This window comes from Galeopterus variegatus, unplaced genomic scaffold, assembly GCF_000696425.1.
Source record: "Galeopterus variegatus unplaced genomic scaffold, G_variegatus-3.0.2 Scaffold7624, whole genome shotgun sequence".
NCBI lineage: Eukaryota > Metazoa > Chordata > Mammalia > Dermoptera > Cynocephalidae > Galeopterus > Galeopterus variegatus.
Window position 1 is genome coordinate 61,171 of NW_007733735.1, and position 23,156 is coordinate 84,326.

At 48.2% G+C, this 23,156-nt stretch overlaps 1 protein-coding gene across 1 annotated transcript; it reads left to right on the forward strand.

Moving 5' to 3' along the window:
* The first annotated feature begins 430 nt into the window (after positions 1–430).
* On the forward strand, positions 431–13,688 carry LOC103607682 (keratin, type II cuticular Hb5-like). Its single transcript, XM_008592159.1, is given in 12 exon segments — positions 431–583; positions 629–853; positions 3,579–3,694; positions 3,696–3,773; positions 5,184–5,244; positions 6,268–6,363; positions 7,015–7,176; positions 7,418–7,542; positions 8,458–8,467; positions 9,064–9,275; positions 12,770–12,801; positions 13,537–13,688. Coding segments are annotated over 12 exon segments (1,422 nt in total).
* The last annotated feature ends 9,468 nt before the right edge of the window (positions 13,689–23,156 follow it).

Consider the following 23,156-nt stretch of genomic DNA (forward strand, 5'->3'; position numbering starts at 1 on the left):
CCACACGGGCTTTACCTGGGAGGATCAGGTGGGACCTCAGTGGGACGTAGGACCCTTTGAGTCTCAGGAAGGTGCTGGCTCGAGCCTTGACTTGCCTGTGTGAGATAATGATCCCTGGTGTACTCACAGCGTTGGAGGGGAATAAGGGGCTCAGCAGATAGGTCCAGGCCCATGAGGTTGGAAAGGCAGAGACAGGTTTACTGTGGTGCAGGGTCTCCTTGAGGCAGGTTTTGGCTTTCCTTTCAATCTGACTAGCGGGAGATTCCCACGCTCATAAAGGGCATTAATAACTTTCTCCTGCCTTTTATGTTGTCAGGAGGCCTGTCCTCTGCCCAATAAAAGGCAGGAGGAGTAACAGGTCTCTGCTGCGAGACCTTGCCATCCTTCAGTCTGCTCCACATTCCCTGGGACTGTCTTGCAGAGCAGAGGCATGGCGAGCCACTCCTACCGCATCAGCTCCAGCTTCAGGGTCAGGGGTTTCAGCTCCCGCTCCACCATCGTGCCCAGGCCTGGAGCTCACAGCTGCATCAGTGCCATGGCCTACAGCGGGGGTGGTCCTGGGGGGCCAGGCTACGGGCATCTTGTGGGCATTGGCATCCAGAGCCTGTGTGCAGTGGGGTCCCCCTAGATTGCGATGAGTTACGGATGGCCCCTAAGCAGCAGGGGCAGCTTTGGCTACCGGGCAGGGGGCCTTTGCAGACCCAGCCCCCCCTGCATCACCACCGTGTCGGTCAACGAGAGCCTCCTGGTGCCCCTCAACCTGGAGATCGACCCCAACGCTCAGTGCATGAAGCACGAGGAGAAGGAGAAGATCAAGTGCCTCAACAGCAGGTTCGCTGCCTTCATCGACAAGGTGGGTCTGTGTGCTGTCCCCTAGAGCTGTGGCATACGATGGGGCAAGGAACCCGATGATGGATTGGGTTCAAATTCTCCTGCCACTGACTAGCATGTGGCCTGGAGAATGTGGCTGACTCAGGGTCTTGGTTTTCAACTGTTGCCATGAGAGTCATGGCAACAGTGGATGTGAAACCACCAGGTGGAACTGGAGGGTTCCGTGCTGCTGCTCACACTGCTCAGCAAGAGCTGAATGTGTGTCTGTGCCCCCAGCTTCTGGATCCCAGCCTTTGCACAGTAGGAGGCTGGGGGTGGGGTGGGAACCTCTGCCCCAGCTGGTGCCCGACCTCCTTCTTAGAGGAGATGCTGCCATCCCCAGCATGAAGAGGGGAACCTGGATGAAGAGGGGCCAGGGGCTCCTTCTGCTTCTTCTTGGTGGGAATATTGTAGGAAGGCCCTGAATCCTCAGGACTTCTGCCCAAGGCACCCTCCACCCTCTAACCCTTACATAGATTAAAGGCAGTGAATTGAGAAACTTAGGGGATGGTCCACAGAGAGGCTGTTGATTTGCACTTGTCTGTTGTTGCTATTTCTGAGCCCTTCTAGTTGGGAATATAGCCCTGGTTTCCTTTCACCTAGTGATGCCCCCTCTGAGAACTCATAATCTTTAGGGGAGGACAGCCACTGAAGTCCAAGTGAGGAAAGGCCCATCTTCCAGGGCTGAGTGGTGTGCACGTCCCCAACCCAGGGGCGGTGTAAGAAGGCATACACCAGGGCGATGATGGGCGGGAGCTTTACTCTCAGACAAACATCACCATCAGAAATGGGTGTATCTGCAAACAAAGGTGCTGGACATTGTTCTTAACATAGTGTTGGCGTCCAAACTACACCTGCCTTCCATCAGCACAGAGAAGCTGACTGTAGAGTTATGCTTGTTATTCATTGCAAAAGGACACCCACCAAGAGTCGGGGAGGCTGAAATTGAGCCCATGCTTTGCTTGCCGGGCTTTGTGCCCCGGAAGGGGGCTGCATCTGCCTGGAAGGGCATCTTTTTCCTCATTTGCTTGAAAACACAAGGAGGTCCCTGAGCAGACTCAAGTCCTTCTTGGTGTCACCCATGAATACCAGTCTCTCTGTTGAGAAGGGTCAGTTCCAGCTTTCTCCTCCCCTGGAGCCACCTGCCTCTCTACAGTATCCTTCCTTCAGGCTCCAAATGGCCTTGAGCTCCAGGCTGCAAACTCCATCGAAGTGGTGGAAAAAGCAGCAAGCCAGAGGGCTGCCCCATGCCCTGGGCCTGCATGTTGAAACCCAAGCAGATGCCTTTTGTATCATCAGAATTTGGTATCTTTCCCCACAGTACAAACAGTTGAGAATGTTTTGGATGAGGCTTGTAAACCAAGGAGGGTAGAGCTTGAGAGGAAATCACTTAGTTTAGGTGGCAACTGCAAACTTCAGTGGGGGCCTTGCAGGTCACGTGAATGAAGCCACACTGAGAGTTTTGCCCCCCTAGAAAGGCAGCAGCTGCCACTCCCTCTAGCCACAGGCCTAGCATTGCCAGAGCTTCTGGGTTGTCAAGAAGGACAGAGAGATCCAGATTCTTGCCAGAAATCACTCAATTATTTAATGTTGGCAACTAATCAGATCTCTGGAAAACAATGGGCAGGCCAAATAAAATGTGCCTGGCTTGATAGGGCCTGCAAGCTGCCAGTGCACATTGCTGATGTATTCCTCCTGCCTCAGCTTACAGTGAGGCTCAGGGAGAGAGAGGCAAAGTGGCCTCCTTGGTGGCAGAGTTAGGTAGCATGAGGTCTCCTAAATCCTGGTCCCAGGACCTCCCTCCTGGGCTCCGGTGCCCCAGCATCAGAGTGAGGGAGTGTCATGGTGGGTGCGTTTAAAAATTGCTGCCATACAAATAAATTTAGCAGCTGAAAACAACACATGGCCTCATGAGATAGTAAATTTCATACTGTCTCATGTTTGCAGGGCTGCATTTCTTTCTGGAGGTCCCAGGGGAAAATCTGTTTTCAGGGACATTCAGGCTTTTGGCAGAATTGAGTTCCATATGGGTGTAGGACTGAGGTCCCTGCTCCCTTACTGGCTGGCTGCTGGTGGTTGTTATCAGCTTCTAAGACTGAGCCATATTCCTTGACTTGTGGCCCCTTCTTCCTACAGCTTCCAAGCCGGTAACAGTGGGTCAAGACCTTCTCATGTTTCAAATCCCTCTTCTGTCTCTTCTGAGTATCTCTTTTACTCTTCTGCTTTCCTCTTTCACTTTGGAGGGCCCATGTGACCTCTTTGGGCCCATCTGGATAATCCAGGGTAATCTCCCAATCTTCAAGTCCTTAACCCTAATTTCACCTGCAAGATCCCTTTTACCAGGTCATGTAACATATTCACAGGTTCCAGGGATTAGGACATGGGCATCTTTGGGGGAGCCATTATTCGGCCTACCACACATAGTCTGAAATATTTCTGCAGGATCAGATGTTATTTCATTCTGTGCAGAATAAACACATGGCTGTAAATTGTCTGCTCTTTCTGGGAGGTGAGGACGGGGTGGAGGGAAGTTACCTGGGGAATGATTGTGACCTGTACTTTCAGACTTCACCGATGATTTTGTTCCTGAGGAGGGTCACAGGCTGCTGCAGGGTGGGGGCCATGCCCAAGGGCAGAGGGAGCTCTGGGGGCCCAGGCACCTCCCCCAAGACTCCTCCCTGAGTCTCTTTCCTCCACCCCAATGGCAGGTGCGCTTCCTGGAGCAGCAGAACAAGCTGCTGGAGACCAAGCTGCAGTTCTACCAGAACTGCAAGTGCTGCGAGAGCAACCTGGAGCCGCTGTTTGAGGGCTACATCGAGACGCTGAGGCGGGAGGCTGTCCTCGGAGCTCAACCACGTGCAGGAGGTGCTGGAGGTGCTGGAGGGCTACAAGAAGAAATGAGTGTGGCTGGGCTGAGGCAGTTACAGGGAGTGGAGTAGGTCTTAGCTGGGGCCACACAACTGAAGGGTTACTCTGACTGCCATCAGACAGTTCTGCTGTATCAGTCTGCTCTTTCCTGTCTCAGCTCCCAGCTCTTGCAGCTCCAACCTGAGGACTGGGGAAAGATTTGTAGAAAAGAAATCTGGGAAGGATGGGGCACACATCCAGGGCACAAACTAACACAGAGATAAAGAGAGAGGAATAAATGAAACAGAAGCACCAAGACCAGCAGGGCTGGAGAGCAGGACCCAGGAGCAGTCAGCACGTGGGTGGGTGGAAAGGGAAAGGCTTGGAAAAGATACCTTGAAAGTGATCTGGCTGGTGCCCTTCAAAGTATGTGACGAACTTTGATTATTTCTTTACCCTGCAAATAAACCATCAGGCTCTCAATTCTGCAGGGCTGTGCAATTCAAATGCCAGTGCAAGTCTTTTGTTTCAGCCTGAGTTGTTTAGTTTGCCCATTACCTTGTGTAAACTCACTGGGTCACTGTTACCTTGTCCCTCTTTTCCTTGTGGATATGGACAGAGTGAAGGGTGATTTCTACACTAACCAGTTCTATTAATTCTACCCCTCCTTGGAATTCTGGTCTTGGAGGATGAGGTTTTACCATGTCCAGATGGACCTAGCAGTGGGTCTTCCCTTGGGGTGAAGGAGGTGTAGACACAGTCCCCAGTGGGCAGGTGTTAAAGTCTGTCTCTGACTCCAGGAATGTGAGGGCTGGTAATTATAGAGCTGAAAGTTTATTGTGGCTCAAATTACCCTGTAATTAAAAAGTCATGAAAATCATGTTCTGGGAACTCCTGTCTTCCATATTGGCTAGACCAGGGCCACTCCAGGGGTAAGGCCTTACTGGCAAGGGGAATGGGGCCAGGCTGGTGGAGGAGGGTGGGGGAAATGCCCCTGAGCAAAGGGTTGCCTGTAGTAATTCAAGTCCTTGGATATTGGGGGAGAAGAAATAAAACCTCATAGGGGATGGCTTCATAGAACTTTGGGGTTTGTATAATTTTAGAGTTTAAAGCCTCCTTGGAATATCTGTCTGTCTCTCACTCATCCCACAAATATTTACTGTGTACCTCAGTGCACACTAGATGATTTAACTCAAGAGACAGAGTGATTAAATGTTTTGCCTCAGGCTTTGCAGCAAGTTCAATCCAAGCTGGGACCAGATATTTGGGACCCAGACTCCAAGTCCAGTGTCCTTTTGATGGGTTATTGTGACTAGAGAATAGAAGTCCATAGAGGTCAAACCTCTGGTCCAAAGGCACATAGAAAGTAAGAGGAAAACCAGGAAGGCTTGTAAATCTGGGGTCTGGCTGGCCAGCCCTGGTCTCTCAGTTCCAGGGGCCTTTCCACCTGTGCCCTCTCCCCTCAGGTATGAAGAAGAGCTGGCCCTCAGGACCACGGCTGAGAATGAGTTCGTGGTGCTGAAGAAGGTGAGTGACTCTTCCCATACAGGGAAGAATTGTATCTTGGACTCTGGACGCTCTGATGCTCAGTGTCCAGTCATATCCACATCAGTCAGTTGTTGGAGGCAAGGCACTGAAGTCCCCTGGCAAGCGGAAGTGGGCTGCGGACACCATCTTGGCTCCCATGCAGGGTACAAACTGTGCTGATGGAAGTTTCTTAAAAGGAAAACTTTATCACACTGCTTTTGGCTTTTTGTAAACTACCTAATTAACTGAAATGTTCAGTTTTACATCTGTTTTACTCTCATGTGGACATCACCTCCTCCCATTATCCCAGATTGGTTGTTGTTGGTTCTAAGCTTATTAACGATTTTTAAGTGTGGTCCACTCAGTGCAACTGGAGATGATGAAAAAAACAGAAAAAATCCCTGTTAATGATTTCCATTTTGTGTGAAACTGGTGAGTGAAAGTGCATGCAAATGCTCTAACTAATGCTCACCACGCACCACACCGTATCCGTGAGTAATCACCAAGTGGAAAGAAGGCTGTTAACCAATCTGCCAATAGAGACATGACCTTGGTCTCAGGCAGGAGAGTTAGCTACTTGGGTGTTGGGTGTTGCTTGACCTGGGCTTTGAGGATGAGCCCTGAGGAAGCTCTGTTGACTGCCATGTGTTTGTGTCCTGGGTGGGAGGCAGCAGCCTGATATTCTGGGCTGTGATGTTGGCATCCTTGTTCAGTGGGGTCCTCAGTTCTGGAGGGGGCCAGACTTCTCTCCATTTCCTTTCTCTAGGTAGTTGCACAGATCTTTATGCCTTGGGAGGTAATTGTGGCAGATAACAAAGGCCCTGTCCCTCCTGGAAGGGCCCTGAAGGTGAAGGTGAGAAGTCCAGCTTAGACTTGTAAGCACAGATTGATGGGCAGGGGCAGACCAGAGGCAGAGAGGTGGGCCAGGAGATGCCTCAGGGTCCACCATAGAGTGCAGAGGCTCAGGGGCATGGTGAGGGGGAATGGCCCTGCTCCTCGTCCTCTCCTGTCTGTCTCCCCCAGGACGCAGATGGTACCTATCTGCACAAGGCACACCTGGAGGCCAATGTGGAGCAGCTTAGGGAGGAGATTGTCTTCCTGTGGTCTCTCTATGAGGAGGTAAATCTCTCCCCATCTCCAGAAGGGCAAGTGAGGGAGGACATGGAGGAGGGTTTTCTTGGGGTGTGGCCTGTCCTGATTCCTGGGATCTAGGGAAAGTTCTGTGTTCCTTACTCTCCTAGGACCTAGGAGATGTCTCCTAGACATCTTTCCTTCTGTGACCAGAGGGGACTCTTCTCCTGTTCAGGCCTGCTTTCCAAATGGAAGTGGGTGAAGCCCTTCCTTTAAGATGATTTGAAAGAATTTGTTTAATCTCCATGAAGTGGAGATTTGACAATTAATTTACTAATTCAGGTAGTGTAAAAACCCAATTAGATAATCCGGGGCTCTGGCCGTCATCTGGTTGATTAGATGTATACATATAACTACAGCTGATCTGGATAGTTCGGGCCCTGAGAAGGAGTGATCCAGTTTGCTCACGCACATAGAAATATGCCTCTGTGGATCCAGGCATTCACAGAACTCCACCTTTAGGCTGTGGTCCTAATTCTAGCCTTTTCTCTTAAAGCTACACTTTAAAAATTTTCCTAACCTGCCGTAGTTTTCTAATTTCTTTCCTAAGGTTTCAGAGTTGGGACTGTTTTTTAGATTACCCACAGAGATGGGATTGGAGGGGGATTTGGAACTGAGGGCACTGGTTGTCTCCTACAGGAAATTCATCTCCTTCAGTCACAGATCTCCGACACTTCAGTGGTGGTGGAGACGCACAACAGTCGGGAGCTCAGCATGGACTTGGTTGTGGCCGAGATCAAGGCTCAGTATGATATTGCCAGCCGCAGCTGGGCTGAGGCCGAGTCCTGGTATCAAACCAAGGTAAACTGGAGGGCTGGGCTGCCCCACTGAGCAAGGAGGAGAGCTGTGAACGTGGAGCTTCCTTGGGAAATGCACCTATGCACTCCAAAGGGGCTGCAGCTGAGATCCTGGGCAGAGCAGATGTGGGACTATTGCAGAACAGTGGGCTAGCTAATTGGGAAGGGGACATCAGACTCTCCACTGTGACATTCTCCTTCACCCTCCAGCCACTGTTTCTGCATGTTTGCCTCCCAACATACAGCGCGAGGAGATGAAGGCCATGGTGACCAGGCAGGGTGAGAACTTCCACACAAAAAAGGAGGATGTCAGCCAGCTAAACTGCATGATCCAGAGACTGTTGGCCGAGGTGGAGAACTCCAAGCAGCAGTTGGGGAAATGCTGAGACCCCACTCGGTGCACCTGCTGCTTCCCGTCTGATTTCTACTTTCCTCTTGTCTTCAGGGACTGCAACTATCTCGGGAGAGGCTTGTACTTTAACTATGCCAGAGTACACTTCCATTATCAGCACACTAGGGCTCCTGTTCTAGCACTTGCTATTATCAGTGGATCTAATAGGTGTGAATTGGCATCTAATTGCTGTTTTAACTTTAACTTCTCTGGTTAACTAGTAATATCAAATGGTTCCTCGTACACTTACTAGTCATTTGTATTTCCTCTTCTAAGAATTGCCGATTCATACCATCTGCCCATTTTTCTATTGTGAATCCCGTTTTTGTCCTTGTGATTTGCAGCATTCCCTTGTTCATTCTATCCAGATAGTAACTCTTTGTCAGTTACACATGTTGCAACAAACTGTCTGTCAATTTGTCACTTGTCTGTTTGCTTTGCTTGCTGTCCTTTATTGGACAGAAATCTTTAGCCTGGAGGTGGCCAAGTCTGTCAAATCTTCCCTTAATAGTTTAAATTTATAAGTTTTGAGATAATAAAGGTGTCCCCTTACATTTTTTGTCTTCTACTAGTTTTATAGTTTTACCTTTCACATTTAGGTTTTTAATCCATCTGAACTTTATTTTTTGTATATATAGTGAGTAGGGCTCTAATTTAACTTTTCTGTATATAGTAAGAAAATATGTTATGTAATCCATTCTTTCCCCCCTGATTTGTGATACTACCTCTATCACAATACTGAGTTCCCACACAGACCTGGCTCAGTTCTGTCTTCTCCCTTCTGTGCAGCTGTTCTCGACCTCTATGCAAGATGTTTCACAAGTCATTTGTTACTATTAATGACTCAGGTAATGAAATATGGGAAAAATTTGCTTTTTAGAAGTGAAATTGGAGAAGGTTCAAAGTTGTCCCCTTAATAACATCGTTCTTGCTCATTTGCATTCTGGTACGCTTTCTTAAGTGGGGTAAAAGGGAGGTGCTGTAGTTAGCTGTTGGGAGTTGTTGCAAATGGGAACTTCCTTCAGCATGCTGATCTCAGTGGGCCAAAAAATGAGACCTGTATGGTGGCCTCTGAAAACTTAGGTTTGTCACTAATTCATTGGATAGCCTAGGGGAAGTCACAGCCTCTCTGAGGCTCAATTTCTTTATGTGCAGAATGGCAATAATCAGATAACATCTGTAAACTGACAACGGTATATGGTAATATCACTAGTTATTATTGGTCTTGTTCTAGGGCTAACATATCCTCCTTCTAATGGCTGAGATTTATAATAAAGTGGTATAAAAACGAAGGAAAAAAGCTCAAAATGGGCTATTATTTCCCTGCCTAGTTAATTTTCCACTGATGTGTTTCTTTTAAAAAGTATTAAGTTCAAAAGTTGACTATTTTGAATGGAGGTGAAATAGGATGACCAAGGCCATTGGAAACCCACCAGGGTCCCCACAGCCTGCACCCCTTTTAAACTCCTACTCTCCTCTCCCTCCCCACAGTGCTGCAAGCTGGAGACCACAGTGGCCAACACAGAGCAGCAGTATGAGTCGGCCCTCAGCGATGCCCACTGCAAGCTGGCTGAGCCAGAGGGTGCCCTGCAGAAGGCCAAGCAGGACATGGCCTGCCTGCTCAAGGAGTACCAGGAGGCGATGAACTCCAAGCTGGGCCTGGACATTGAGATCAGAACCTACAGGTGCCTGCTGGAGGGTGAGGAGCAGAGGTGAGGACAGGAGCTCTGGGGTCCCTTCACATCCTCACTCAGGGCTGGACTAAATCCTCCAGGCAGAGAGTGTTCAAACTGGGAAAGACTCTAGGGATCTCATTTTACAGACAGGGAAAGTGAGGTCCAGGGAGGGGAAGGGGCTTTCCTAAGATCACAGCCAGTTAGTGGCTAAGCTAGAATAATGCTGGTCTCCTGGCTCATATAGGGAGCTCCTTTTCCTCCTGTGGAATATACTATAAAGCAAATGTACCTCACAGGGCTTGGTTTTCCAAAGCTTTGCAGTTTCAAATATTTACCTTGTGGAGCACTGGAAATTTTCCTCAGGCTATAAAACCTCTGTTGCAAGATATGAACTGTGGCACAGCAAGGTTGCTGGCTCAAAGACAGATTAGTTACTGACCGATATCTAAGTTGCTGAAAAACAGCTAGAAAGGGGAAGGAATGTGTGCTAAGATCAAGCTTTTGTTGATAGCCTTACTGGAATGTCATCTGGCTTGTTTCACTGAAAGTTACCAGCCTATATTGTTAAACTATAACCCCACCTATGTTCTCCTCCTGTAACTTCCTGGTCTGGAAAATAAATGCAGGAAGAGAACCCCAATTTGTGGTTAATTTCCTGAGGAAGGGTTGCCTCTTGCTGGAGGGTCCTAGGGAAGTTAACCACTTTGGGGCCTCTCACTGCTCAGAAAAGGTGGGCTTTGAGTAATCCTTTTATCTCCATCACCCAGGGGAAGTGGGGTGACAAATCTGTTGGGGGCTAAGCAACACCCTCCTACTCTGCCCCCTCAGGCTGTAATCTAACACTCATTCCAAGGCAACCACTTACCCTGTTGGCTGAAAGGATATTTCTGCAATCAGCTTCAGAGGGTTCCAAAAGCTAGAATTGTTCAGAAAATCAGTTAAATGCAGATCCCATTTGATTTGGGGTGCACAGACAATGAATCCTATCATCCTAGGCACCCTGATGTTCATGATGGGGGAATAGATCTGAGCAGCACAGGTTCTTGCCTTGCAGGAGAAGATGAGGTCAGACATAAGTCAGTCCTCCAGGTGGCTGGGGTCAGCAGCCCAGGGAGGCTGTTGGGAGGCTTCTCAGAGGTTGAGGCAGGAGAGTTGAGGGTTGGAAAAGGGACAGAGCACTTCAGGCTGTGCTGACAGTTTGAGCCAAGAGTTGGGGGCAGGTGAGGTCAGTGTGGGGAGGAGCAATGTGGATTTACACCTGGGAGGGTGCACAGGCCTGCTGCCTTGAGATGGCTCCACCATTAGTGCCCCTAGCCTGGTCCCATCAGAGGGGCAGGCTGGACTGGGGAGTAGAGTATAGAGGAGTTCACAGGCAATGAACCAGCCTGCCTGGTTTCAAATCCCAGCTCTACCACTTGTTAGCTACGTGACCTCTTTATAACTCAGTGTCCTCAACAGTAAAGCAGAGATCATCGTAAAATCCACCGCTCAAGGCTGTTGCAAGGATTGAGTTTTAATGAGTCACCAGTAGAAGTAGGTTAATACCATAATAAGAATATTGCTTCCCAAGATAGCCAGGCAGGACTACACCCTTGTGTAGTCCTTTATTAACTTGGTTAGTTTTAGAAATCTGACATTAAGCGGCACCAAAGGCGGCCAAGCCGTGCTGCTGGATGTGCCTCATGCTTGACCAAAGCAGCAAACGTTTCTGTCAGTTTCCTCATGGCTTTGGGTGAAGCCACCAGGGCTGTGTCCTCCTTTGGTTCCTTAGGTGCCCAGCCCACGAACTAGCACTCAGTAAGGCACTCGGGATCGGCACTGTGAAACTTACTTTCATTATGATAAGAATAATTAGTGGATTAATAACTCAATCATATAATTATTGATGCACTGTCTCCAGCACATGAGATTTTAAAAGGTGATTAAGTGTATTGTGTTATGTGTATTGTGGCCATTGTCCTTTTAATAGGCTGCCTCCTCTTGGCATTTAGCATGTTTATTTTGATTACACACGTAACACCTGATGCAGCAAATGCAGAATATAAGAAAACAAAAGCAGCCACAGTCACTCAACTCAGAGGTAGCCACTGCCAGCATTGCAGCTCAACAGGCGTGATGATGGGCATTGGCTAGAACCTTCTGGAAGGGCACAGTTTTAAGGCTGTGACAAAGTCAGATTCACATGGCAGGAAAGTGAGCCTGATGCATTGATCTTCATTCCAAAGATGTGGAGTAAAGAAGTGTTCTGAGTCAGGCAGAATGAATCAGAGCTTTCCTGGGGAAAAAGGCTTGATGCTGGGAATTCAAAACAGAGGAGACGTAGAACAGAAAGTGCAGGTAGGTGTGAGGGAAGAGGGAGCATTTGTGAAAAGCGCACTCTGATATAAATGTCTCATCAGGAATGAGATGTTTATAATGTTAGTAGCAAACACTTGCATTGGACTGACTTACTATGCACCAGTCTCTATTTTAGGCACTTTACGTGTAGAACTCAATCAAACCTTACAACAATCCTATCAGGTGAGTATTATCATCCCCAGTTTATGCTGGGGAAGTTGAGGCACAGAGAGGTTAAATGACTTGCCCAATGTCACCACCTAGTAAGTGGCATAGCCAGATTTGAGCCCAGGCAACCTGGCTCCAGAATGCAGGCTCTCACCACCATACTCTCCAGCGTCCCTCTGCATTTAATGAAATGAGGTGGATGTTTGGGGTAGCATTAACGTCGTAGGATAAAGATCCATCAGCTACCATCACCTCCTCTTTGGCTTCACTGGGATTTCCAGCTTGGGGTGGGGGGGACAAAGAGGATGCTCCCCTCATCTCTAGCTTTCACTCCACCAAGTTTCCATGGTTGAAAAGCAAACAAGGCATAAAGCGGCCTTTTTTTTTTTAATTTCAAAAATTTATTTATTTAAATTTTTATTTTGTTGATATACAATGTCGTTGATTATTATGGCCCATCACCGAAACCTCCCTCCCTCCTCCCTCTCCCCCCGCCACCCAACAATGTCCTTTCTGTTTGCTTGTTGTAACAACTTCAAAGTATTGTAGTTGTTATATCTTCTCCCCCTTTACCATACTGTTTTGGTTATTATAGCTTTGTAGTATAGCTTAAAGTCAGGTAGTGTTATGCCTCCTGCTTTATTTTTTTTGCTCAGCATCGTTTTGGCTATGCGTGGTCTTTTATTATTCCATATAAATGTCTGGATAGTTCTTTCCATCTCTGAGAAAAATGTCATTGGAATTTTGATGGGGATTCCATTGAATTTGTATATCACTTTGGGTAGTATGGACATTTTCACTATGTTGATTCTTATAAAGCAGCCTTTTGGATCCTGCAACCTATCACACCTTTGTCCTTTTGGGATCCCAGCAAACAGTGCCAACCCTGATGCTGTCTGCAGCAGGCGGGTAGCCTGCCCCCACCTCTCCTTTCCTTTCCCCTCCTGTAGGATAGAGGAGAATAAGTCTGGTGCAAAATCAGGGGAACTTGGCTCTAATGGCTTATTCTCTACTCTCCCTTGCAGGTTGTGTGAAAGCGTGGACTCTGTTAACATCTGTAAGTTGGGTGTGTGTGGGCATGGCTCTCTGGGGGCCAGTAGTCTTGCTATTGGGTTGCATCTTACTGGTGGCGGGTGACTGAGCCTCTGTCTATGGGTCACTGGGTGAGGGAGACCAGGGCTGAAGTTTCCGGGCTCTGGACGAATTGATGGCCCCAAATATTTGGCCACTACATGGATCCATGTGGAACATCTATGAAGCCCAAGTTAATGAATGTGGCAAATTCTGCCCCGCTAATTGGTTCTGTAAAAGTAGCCTAAGCCTTTTAGTTACAGCAGGATATGCCTCAAATGGTACCATTTTTTAATAAGAAGAAATGCTAGATTTATCTTCTGATCATCTGAGGCCTTTGCAGGCAACTGCTAAATCTTTATCTTTAATAATCCAAGTAAGATTAACCTAAGCTAGGTGTCTGTGTCTGACCTATCCCCCACCCCTTTCCAAAAACTGAATTTCTAGATGGTTCTTCTGGTGTGATCCATCAGTTTTTGCTCAAAAGTTATATGAATACATCTCAATATTAGTCTGGTCCAAGTAGAGTTAGGTATCCAATTCGCTAAATGCACTCCTGAAGAAGCAGATGGCAATGGATTTAGGTCTGCCTGTAGTTTTAAAAAATTCATGTTGCAGGTCCCTCAGAGTATGAAGAGAATTAATCATTGGTTCTAAAAGATTCTGGGTCACACTGTGTCTAGAATGAAAGGGAATTCTGACTCGGTGTCTCTGTCCACAGGTGTGAGCCATTCCCAGGGCAGTGTGGTCTGTGGGGACCTTGGTTCCACTGTCCTGCATGGCCTGGGGGGCACGGCCGTCAGTAGTGGTGCACTGTGCTCCCCCTCTATGGTGGGGGCCTGCTCCAGTGCAAGATCTGTGCAGTTTGCATAGAGGTGGGAGGTGGTGGACTCTGGACAGATTGGGGGTGGGAGTGGGGCAGGAGGGGGAAATCTTTTCCCTTGCAGGCCCCAATGTCAGTTTAGTCATTTCCCTTTCCAAGGAACCAAGAACTAACGCTCCAGTTTCCTTCTTATTGGAGTTATGGTTTACTCCTCGAGTGTAGACCGTGGGTTTGGATTATTGCCATCTCCATTTGCTCTCCCCATCCCTTTGGTCCAGGAAAGGGATGTAAAGGCTTTTTGATATAAACTGGTTGGTCATTTTCTTCCCTAATTAGCTTCAGGTGAGCAGACATGTATTAATTACTGACTGTGTGCCAGGCGCCCTAGGAAGGGAGCCAGGTAGAGGTGTGCTGCCTGTGGGAGCGTCTTTGTGCTTTGCCCTCAGAGGAGAGGGGCTGCGAAGCCGTCTCAGCCGGGAGGGGGCAGCGGGGAGGCCCCTCACTGACTGTGTGCCAGGCGCCCTAGGAAGGGAGCCAGGTAGAGGTGTGCTGCCTGTGGGAGCTTCTTTGTGCTTTGCCCTCAGAGGAGAGGGGCTGCGAAGCCGTCTCAGCCGGGAGGGGGCAGCGGGGAGGCCCCTTGCTGATCTGAGAAAGTGTCTATTCCTAGAGTCCCGTAACTATGCATGTTAGCATTAAAAGATTGAGGCTAATCAGCGAGTTTATACTATTGGTTGTTTGGAATTTTATTTTGTTTGCATGATTCCTGTATGTCTCTTTCTTTCTTTTGGTGAGCTTGACTAAGTGTTGATGGCAGAAGGTAACCAAGTTTATGCTGCCTCCTTCACTATTTTCTCAGCCACCCACAGCCCTGATTGCTTTGGTGCTTCTCAAGGTGTGGTCCGTGGACCACTGCCTGCATCAGGATCCCCGTGGGGTGGTTGTGAAATATGCAGATCCTGGGCTCCATCCAGAGAGACTGAATCAAAAGTTCTAAGGGTGAGCCCAAGAGTCTGCATTTTAACAAGCTCCTGGGTGATTCCTATATGAACCGTAGTTTGAGAACCACTGGTTTATGTGGGCAGAGGGAAGAGGAGATCAGAGAATTCTGTCATGGGGGTGACTTTCCCTCTGATTCTCAACAGGCTCAGATTAGCAAATTTCCATTTCTTCTTTGACTTTGCAGAAGGTCAAAATCATAGTCTGGGTCACATGCACATTGGGGTGGGGGTGGGGAGGTGAAAAAGGGGAAGAGAAGGGAGCCTGTATTCATTAAGCACCCACTTGATGTCTAGCACATTATGAAGGGTCTTCAAAAAAGTTCATGGAAGAAAAAAGTTCATGTATTATCTTTTAATTCATTTTTTCCATGAACTTTTCGAAGTACCCTCGTATATATGTATTTCATTCATTTCTCACAGCAACAGTATTATTATCTTCATTTTACAGATAAGGAAATTAAGTCTCAAAGAAGCAACTTTACTAAGATCGCACAGCTAGTCCAGAATCCAAACTCAAGTCTAGGGAATGCCACTGTTCACATACTTTTCCATTGTATGACCCCAACTGTTCCTTCAGGCTAGACATTCTGGCTCCTCAGAATGCTCCTGTGTGGGGAGTTCTCCTTGTTCCTACTTTACGAGTTGTCTGACACTTCAGAAAGCAGAGATGGAAGGTGACAGGAAGGGCCTCCTGGAAGCATTTGTAGGAACATCTCCCCATAGCCTCTGTTCTCCAAGAATCTTGGACAGACCCTATTATGAGGCACTTAATCCAAGCCTCTGGTATGGGAATTTGGAATTAAAACTCAGGCCTCTGGCTGGAGGGCATTTGCCCCAGGGGCCTGGGCATATGCAATTGATTGGTGAACACTGTCTCTGGCCTCCTCCTGGACTGATAGTCCCCAAGAAATCCCACCTAGGGAAGCCTGCTTAGAGTCCCCTCTGATGCAGGGTGTCTTGCCCTGGATGTGATGATATGAAGAGATGGGTTTCTGATAGATGACTTTCTTTCACTTGTTGTACAGGAAGAACTCTACTTCTCTCACTTTATTTTATTTGGAACTTTTTTTTTTTAAAAAAAGACCTGACTAGGTAGAAGATATTTTGCCACAAGAATATATATTTGATCTCAAGATATAGGAAAGCATTTAAACAGTTCTCCCTGGCAATGCAGCTCTTCTGGTGCCTTCAGATTGTGTTCCCAGGGGCCACATTGGCCAAGCAGTGCCTTGACTATGGAGGACTAAGGTCTTTCTTAGTCATGTAGTTCTCCCTTTGTCTTCTGCTTCCTGGACCAAAAGGGTCTCACAGGGGACAACATCCTGGGAAAACCACAATCTGGATCCCACTAAGGTCGAGTGGGGATAAAATCAGGTTGAAAGGGCCACCAGAGCAGCTCTGAAGAGGGAAAAAGGTCCCACAGTGCACTCACAGCCCTGGGGTGGGGGTATGTGAACTGGTGGAGGGTCTGTGTTTCCTTTTTGATGGTGGTGGTGGTTATGGTGATGGTAGTGAAGGTGATGGTGGTGGAGGTAGAGGTGATGGTAGTAAAGGTGAAAGTGGTGGAGGCAATGGTAGTGATGGTAGAGGTGATGGTGATGATGGTGGTGGAGGTGATGGTGGTGATGGTGGATGTGATGGTGGTGATGGTGGTAGAGGTGACGGTGATGGTGGCAATGGTAGTGGAGGTGATGGTAACGGTGGAGGTGATGGTGGTCATGGTAGAGGTGATGGTGGTGGTGGTGGTCATGGTGGAGGGTATGAATTTACCTATTTGTGCTTTGGGTGTTTTCTTCATTTTTAATGCATAAGCTTATCCTATGAATGCTGCCCGCAGCCCATTCTCAGGCTGCTCACCTCTCACTATCACAGTCCAGTAGCACCAAGGAAATAATGGTAGGCACATGTGGGCAATCCCTCAGTTTTTGAACAAAGCAGAAATGAGCAGGGATTTCCAGGGGCATATAAGTGTCTGGTGAGTGTCAGGAGAGGCAGGAAAATGGCGTGGGGCAGTGTGAACTGAGTTTTTCCCCATTGCTGGTTCTTTGTGGCAGGTTCCCACACTTAAGGAGAGTGGAACTTAGTGCCGATGCCCTAGCTGCTCTGATATTCCATGACCAAGACATTTAATATCATCACCTCTTACTGTCCATGCTCCCAGAGAGCAGCAGTGGTTCGAATAACCCAAACAAGCATAATTCCCAGATGGTCATTTCCATGTCTATTTGGAACACACTGTAATTTTCTTGATAGTGTGGTTAATTTGTGTTTCTCACTGTGCTTGGCTCAGATGAGTAGTAACACAAAGTTGTTATTTCCTGAAATCGCAAAGGTTGAAGCAGGGAATAGTTAGAGACACTGGGGTGGGGGAAGGAACCATCTTGGGAGTAGGTGCTTGTGAGGATGGTCCAAAGCAGAGGGGATCTGACACCCGCAGCAGTGTTAGCGGCCTCAGAGGGAAAGGAAAAGATGACAAAGTCCAAGGTTCTCTGCTTTTTGAAAGGACTATTAATAGATCTGCAACATAACCAGTGCCACTTTAGACAAGCCCAAGTACAAAATGGCACTGCCCAACTCCTCCCCTCCCCTCTTCCCTTTACAAGAAGCCTCATGACTTAAACAGAAACCCCTTACACTTCCACAAGGATGCAGTTCTCCACCCCGATCCACATTAGCATAATGACCCTCCTTGATGGTATCAGCCAGCCCTTGGCACACTGTATAAGCTCTACCACCCCACACCTGGTGCTGTCCACCAGTTTCAGGGCAGCCCTGGGCCCTGTGCCACTCTGAGCACAGCCCAGCAGATTTCTTTCTTTAATGAAGCTTGAATGGTACCTGGCATCTTGGCTCACTTTCTTTCATTATGGTGCTGAAACCTGGGAAGGGTCTTGGCCAACGTTGTGGATGATCCCCTCTTTCTTGGGGTGATTGGCCCTAGGCCATCCTTCCTGGACCTGCTGAAACCAGATGCCTCTGGGACTCTCTCCTTTTGTCATTTCAGACCAATGCATCCAACACCGGCCTCAATTCAGTGTGAGTCAGTGGGTCTGTCCTGCCTGCTTCTATGGTTCCCCTGACTACTCTGTCTATGACTCAGGTCTCTACGAAAGCCCAGGCGCCTGGCCAAGGGAACTCTTCTCGTGCCCCCCAGCTATTGGAGGATGCTCCTCTAGCTGGTCGGTTGGCTTTTCTTTTCTCTCGAAAAGAAGGTGGGCAACAGAGAGGATGCTGTTTGTTGGCACGCTTCTTCTACCAGGACTGACTGCCCTTTCTCACCCTCTAAATAGGATCCTCACAATCTAAACCTCCACACTCTATGCCCTTGGGCTGTCTCCTGGCCAATTTCTTGGCCTCCAGGGAGACATTGAACCTAAACGTCTCATTTTCTACTGTACTCCGTGCTCTATGCCTCTGGGCCGCTCTGCGCCTCTGGGTCATCTCCTGGCCAATTTCTCGGCCTCCAGGGAGACGTTAAAATTCAAACGCCTTGTTACAGTGGATCCCAGTGGCCACAAGATGGCACTCGATTTAGACACTCACCGAAATGGCAAAAGCTGTAGAGATTCCTTGTTCAGGCCTTTTCCTATCTGTGAATGTGTTCTTCTCTCTGTCAAAACTGTCCTATGTCTCAAATTCTCCTAGCTCATGCTTGACCTCTCCTTCCAGATTTGGATCAATCTTCTGATCTGTCAGCCCTCCACATTTCTCCCTCTTTCCCACTCCTGGCCTCCAGATGCTCGTCCTCAGCCCAACTCCTCCCCTTCTCCCCCCTTCATCAGGTAACAACCCTGTCTCAGCTCTGGCTTTTTATAACCCTTCCTTGAAGTGGCTGGGATGGAAGGAATTGTCTGAGTCCATGTACAGGGAGCAGGTCTGGATGGCGGCTCAGGTATGTGCTCAAAATAATAGGCGGCCTGTGGGAGCCATTGCTGTTCCTTGCATGGACCCAAATTGGAACTACCAGGCTGGCCACAGGGATCGGGATCTCCAGGATAATCTGATCACAGACCTACTTCATGGCCTTCAAAAGGCTACTCACAAGTCAGTCAATTATGACAAGCTTAGAGAAATCACACAGAGATCCACTGAAAGTCCCAGCAAGTTCCTAACCCACCTCTCTGAGGCTTTACATGAATACACACATATAGACCCAAACTCCCCTGCAGGCCTGGCCCTCTTACACTCTCATTTCATTACCCAAACAGCCCCTGATATTCGAAAAAACTATAAAAGAGATCAGACCAAATACTAGCTCCTGGCTAATGCCATCTGTGGCTCACACACTCCAAAGCTGGCTGCCTCAAGTGGCAAGCCACCCGAGAACTGCTTCAAATGCAGTCAACCGGGCCACTCAGCATGGGCCTGTCGTAACCTGTCCTCACTGCAAATGGCCAAGTCACTGGGGGATTGACTGTGCCACTTGCCAGAGAGGGAGTGGCCCAGTCCCCAACCTACAGCCTTTGGCTTCACAGCCATCCCTACTAGAGCTTCTAGGCTTTGCCCAGGAGGAGGACTGATGATGCCCAGGGCCCGAGGCCCCCATGGAGATCACCACACATGAGCCCATGGTAACTTGCCTCGTAGCAGGTAAGCCAATCTCTTTTGTCATTGATACAGGGGCCATTTACTTTACCCTTCCTAAGTATGCAGGACCAACAACCCTGTCCTCTATCACAATAGTAGGGGTCATGGGATCAGAATACCACCCACGGATCACTCAAGCCCTTTCCTAAACTCTACAACACATCCGATTCACACACAAATTCTTAATAATGCCTCAATGCCCAGCCTCCTTACTGGGATGGCACGTTCTTTTCAAATTCAAAGCTAGTCTTACCTTAAACACTTTGACTCCAGCTACGATACTCCCATTACAGGCCACACCCAGACCTGGCCCCTGAGGCTTCCACCTTCCCTTCCCCCTCAGACAAGGTCAATCCCTAGTACGGGACACTTCTTCTCCCTCCATTGCTATGCACCATTCCCTTATACTTGTTAAGTTGCTGAACCCCTCTTTGTTCCCTAATGTCCCACAGTACCCCATCACTAACAAACACCTAATGGGCTTAAAACCTGTCTACACAAACTCCTTTTTTCTCATCTCTCATGACTTACCCACTTGCCTTTTAATACACCCATCCTTCCAGTTATAAAGCCTAACAGCTCATACCATTTAGTTCAGGACTGCTCCTGACACATGCCGTTCCAAAAACTTACTGGGACAGTACCACCTCAGGGGTTTTGGGATAGCCCCCACTTCTTTGGCCAGGCCTTAGCTCAAGACTTATCTGAACTTCCCCCAACCTCTAGTACTTTAATACAATATTGGACGACCTCCTCCTTTACCTCTAGCACTTTAATACAGTATGTGGATGACCTCCTCCTCTGTAGCCCCTTCTATGAGGATTCACAGGCCCACACTGTTGCTCTCCTTAATTTCCTGACCTCCAGGGGATATCAAGTGTCCCCCCAAAAGGCCCAAATTTCTTTTCCTTCAGTTCAAGAGTCTAATTTCTGAACTCCCTACTCCTACCACAAAGGGTGAAATCCTTTCTTTCTTGGGGCTTGCAGGGTATCTTTGCTTATGGATTCCTAACTTTGGTGTGCTAGCAAAGCCACTTTATGGGGAAGCCAAAGGGGATCCTGCCATTCCCTTAGATCCCACAAAACCCATTCAGTCTCCCTTCCAGCTATTAAAAGCTGCTTTCCTTGCAGTCCCAGCTCTGTCCCTCCCAAACCTATCTCATCCTTTTATCCTATACATCACTGAAAACCAAGAACTGGTGGTCGAGGTCTTGGGACAAGAGGTGGGAGATATCTTCTCCCCGTTGCATACCTTTCTAAACAATTAGACACCACAGCCCAAGGATGGGGCCCCTGTTTATGGTCCTTGGCGGCAGCCACCCTTTTAGCACAAGAAAGCTCTAAACTAATTTTTAAACAACAAACAGTCAAGACCTTCTCAGCCATAAGGCCAAGTCAATTCTCTCCCTTTCCTGCTTACAACTTACTTACCTTACTCTCATTGAAAACTCCCAGTTCTCCTTTAAACCTTGCCCTCCCTTAAAATCCAGCCACTCTCATGGGACAAAAGGCAGGAGATATTTTCTCCCCTTTTATCCTATATGTCACTGAAAACCAAGGATTGGCAGTCAGAGTTTGGGGACAAAAGGCAGGAGATATTTTCTACCTGGATGCATACCTCTCTAAATAACTAGACACCACATCTCGAGAATGGGCCCCTATTTATGGGCCTTGGCAGCAGCCACCCTTTTAGCATAAGAAAGCTTTAAACTAACTTCTAAATAACAAACAGTCAAGACCTTCTCAGCCATAAGGCCAAGTCAATTCTCTCCCTTTCCCGCCTACAACTTATTCACCTTACTTTCATTGAAAACTCCCAGTTCTCCTTTAAACCTTGCCCTCCCTTATATCCAGCCCTATCATCCCAAACACTCACAACCCTTAGAACACAACTGCATGGACACTGTAGACCTCTTTCTCAACCCCTTTCCACACATCTCCCTGCCTCCCATTACTCAGTTCATAGATGGGAGTGCCACCTCCACTCCTGCCCCCCAGGTGGGTTATGCCATAGTAAATCTAACATAAGCTATTGAGGCTGCACAACTCCCAAAGGAGGTTGGGGTTATACACTGCAGAGGACACCAAACCTCCAATGACCCCATAGCCCAGGGAAACAAACTGGCAGATCCAACCACAAAACAGCCTGCTCAATCACCAGGCCCCCATTTTCTCTCCTGCTCATGTCCTTCTCATGGCCCCTATGCCCTTATCCTAATACACACTCCAAGAAATGAAACACCTCTGATAGTTGGGGGCACAGAGAAAGGACAACTGGTATACTCCTCCGGTTGCTATGTCCTCCCTACCGTACAAGCTGAGCAAATCCTTTTAGATTTCCATAATTCGGTTCATATAGGTTATGAACTCCTACTATACCTTCTTCAGCCTTTATATTACTCTCCCACAAAAGGACACTCTGTCTTCTAACATTAGTAGATACATTTTCAGGTTGGATTAAGGCTTTTCTCTGCACTTCAGAAGATGCTACAGCAGTAACACATGCTCTCACCTCAGAAATCATCCCTCATTTTGGCCTCCCCACCAGTCACTCACTCACCTACGAGCTGCCCCCCGCAAACCCCACAGGCCTCAGCCCCTCTGAGCTTATGTGCAGTAGGCCCTTCACTCTCACACCTCTCCCTTCCAGCTCATCACCTTAGGCCAGTATCTCCCTACTCTTTCGCTCATTAGGGATCTTCTTAGGGAACAGGCCAACCTTCTATTACCTCATCCTTTCTCCACCACCCTCTCAGGCTTTAAACTGAGCCCAGGACAGCAAGTGTATATTAAAACCCGAATCCCAAAGCCTCTCTCGCCCTGTTGGGAAGGGCCTTATACAGTACTTCTCACCACCCCCACGGCAGTGAAAATACTAGGAAAGGCCCCTTGGTATCACTTATCCTTGGTAAAACTGACACCTCAGACTTTACCCAAAAATCTGTTAACACCAGGCCAGAGGGGTCCCTCTGCTCAACCCCCAACCCAACACCTCCTTACACTTTGTCCATTTTAGGACCCACAAAACCGAAAATCTCTAGAACCTCTGCTCTTCCCTCAATCCCAGAAAAAGGATGATCTTTCCCCAGCGATTATCCTCTCACTCTTGCAGGCCCGCTTCACGTCCCTTGCACAAAAGCTACTATTATACTCTCTGTTCTAGTACTTGCTACAGGATTGGCAGCAGACCCCCAAAAGATTGTAACATTATAGGAAGATTTCTCCTGCATTCCTTTACCTCCTATCAGTAGGATGCTTCTTAGCAATGTCATTGTGGCAATGTGCCCTTTAAATTCGTTTGGCTCCCTAACCCTTTGCATCCTTCCCATGTTTTTCCTCCTATCTGAATGCTCCCCCTTATCCGGAACATGGAAGCTCCAGGTCCGCAGGGATGATACAGTCCTCAGCGAATCAGACTGGTCTCCAAGCGACTCATCTGTCTCCCAGTTCATGAGAAACTTTTTGTGCTCACCCCCTCCCTGTCAATGCAGCCTGTAATGTTTCCACATGTTTCTCTTCACTTTCCTCTAATCTCACCTCAGTGGGGACTGTCAGCGTTGTGCGGGGCCTGCCCACACTCTGCCTCACTAACACCAAACGCTGCCACTCACTTACCTCCTCCTCATCCATGCCCTAAAACTGAAATATATTTCCTTTGCAAAACTACATTATCCCATTGCCTGCCCCCCAACACTGACATCACGCTCCAGACAGATGGAGAGATGGAGACGGGACTGGGACTAACTTCACCCCCGTGCCCAGCTCCCATAGGGCACTAATTGTACCTTTTAATTGGGGCAGGGATCCTTGCTGCAACTGGGACTGGCTTGGCAAGCCCTGCTACTGCCTCTCAATTCTATCAAAAACTCTCAGCTATTGTGAAGAGTGCTGCAATGAACACTGGGGAACAGGTATACCTTCGACTTGATGATT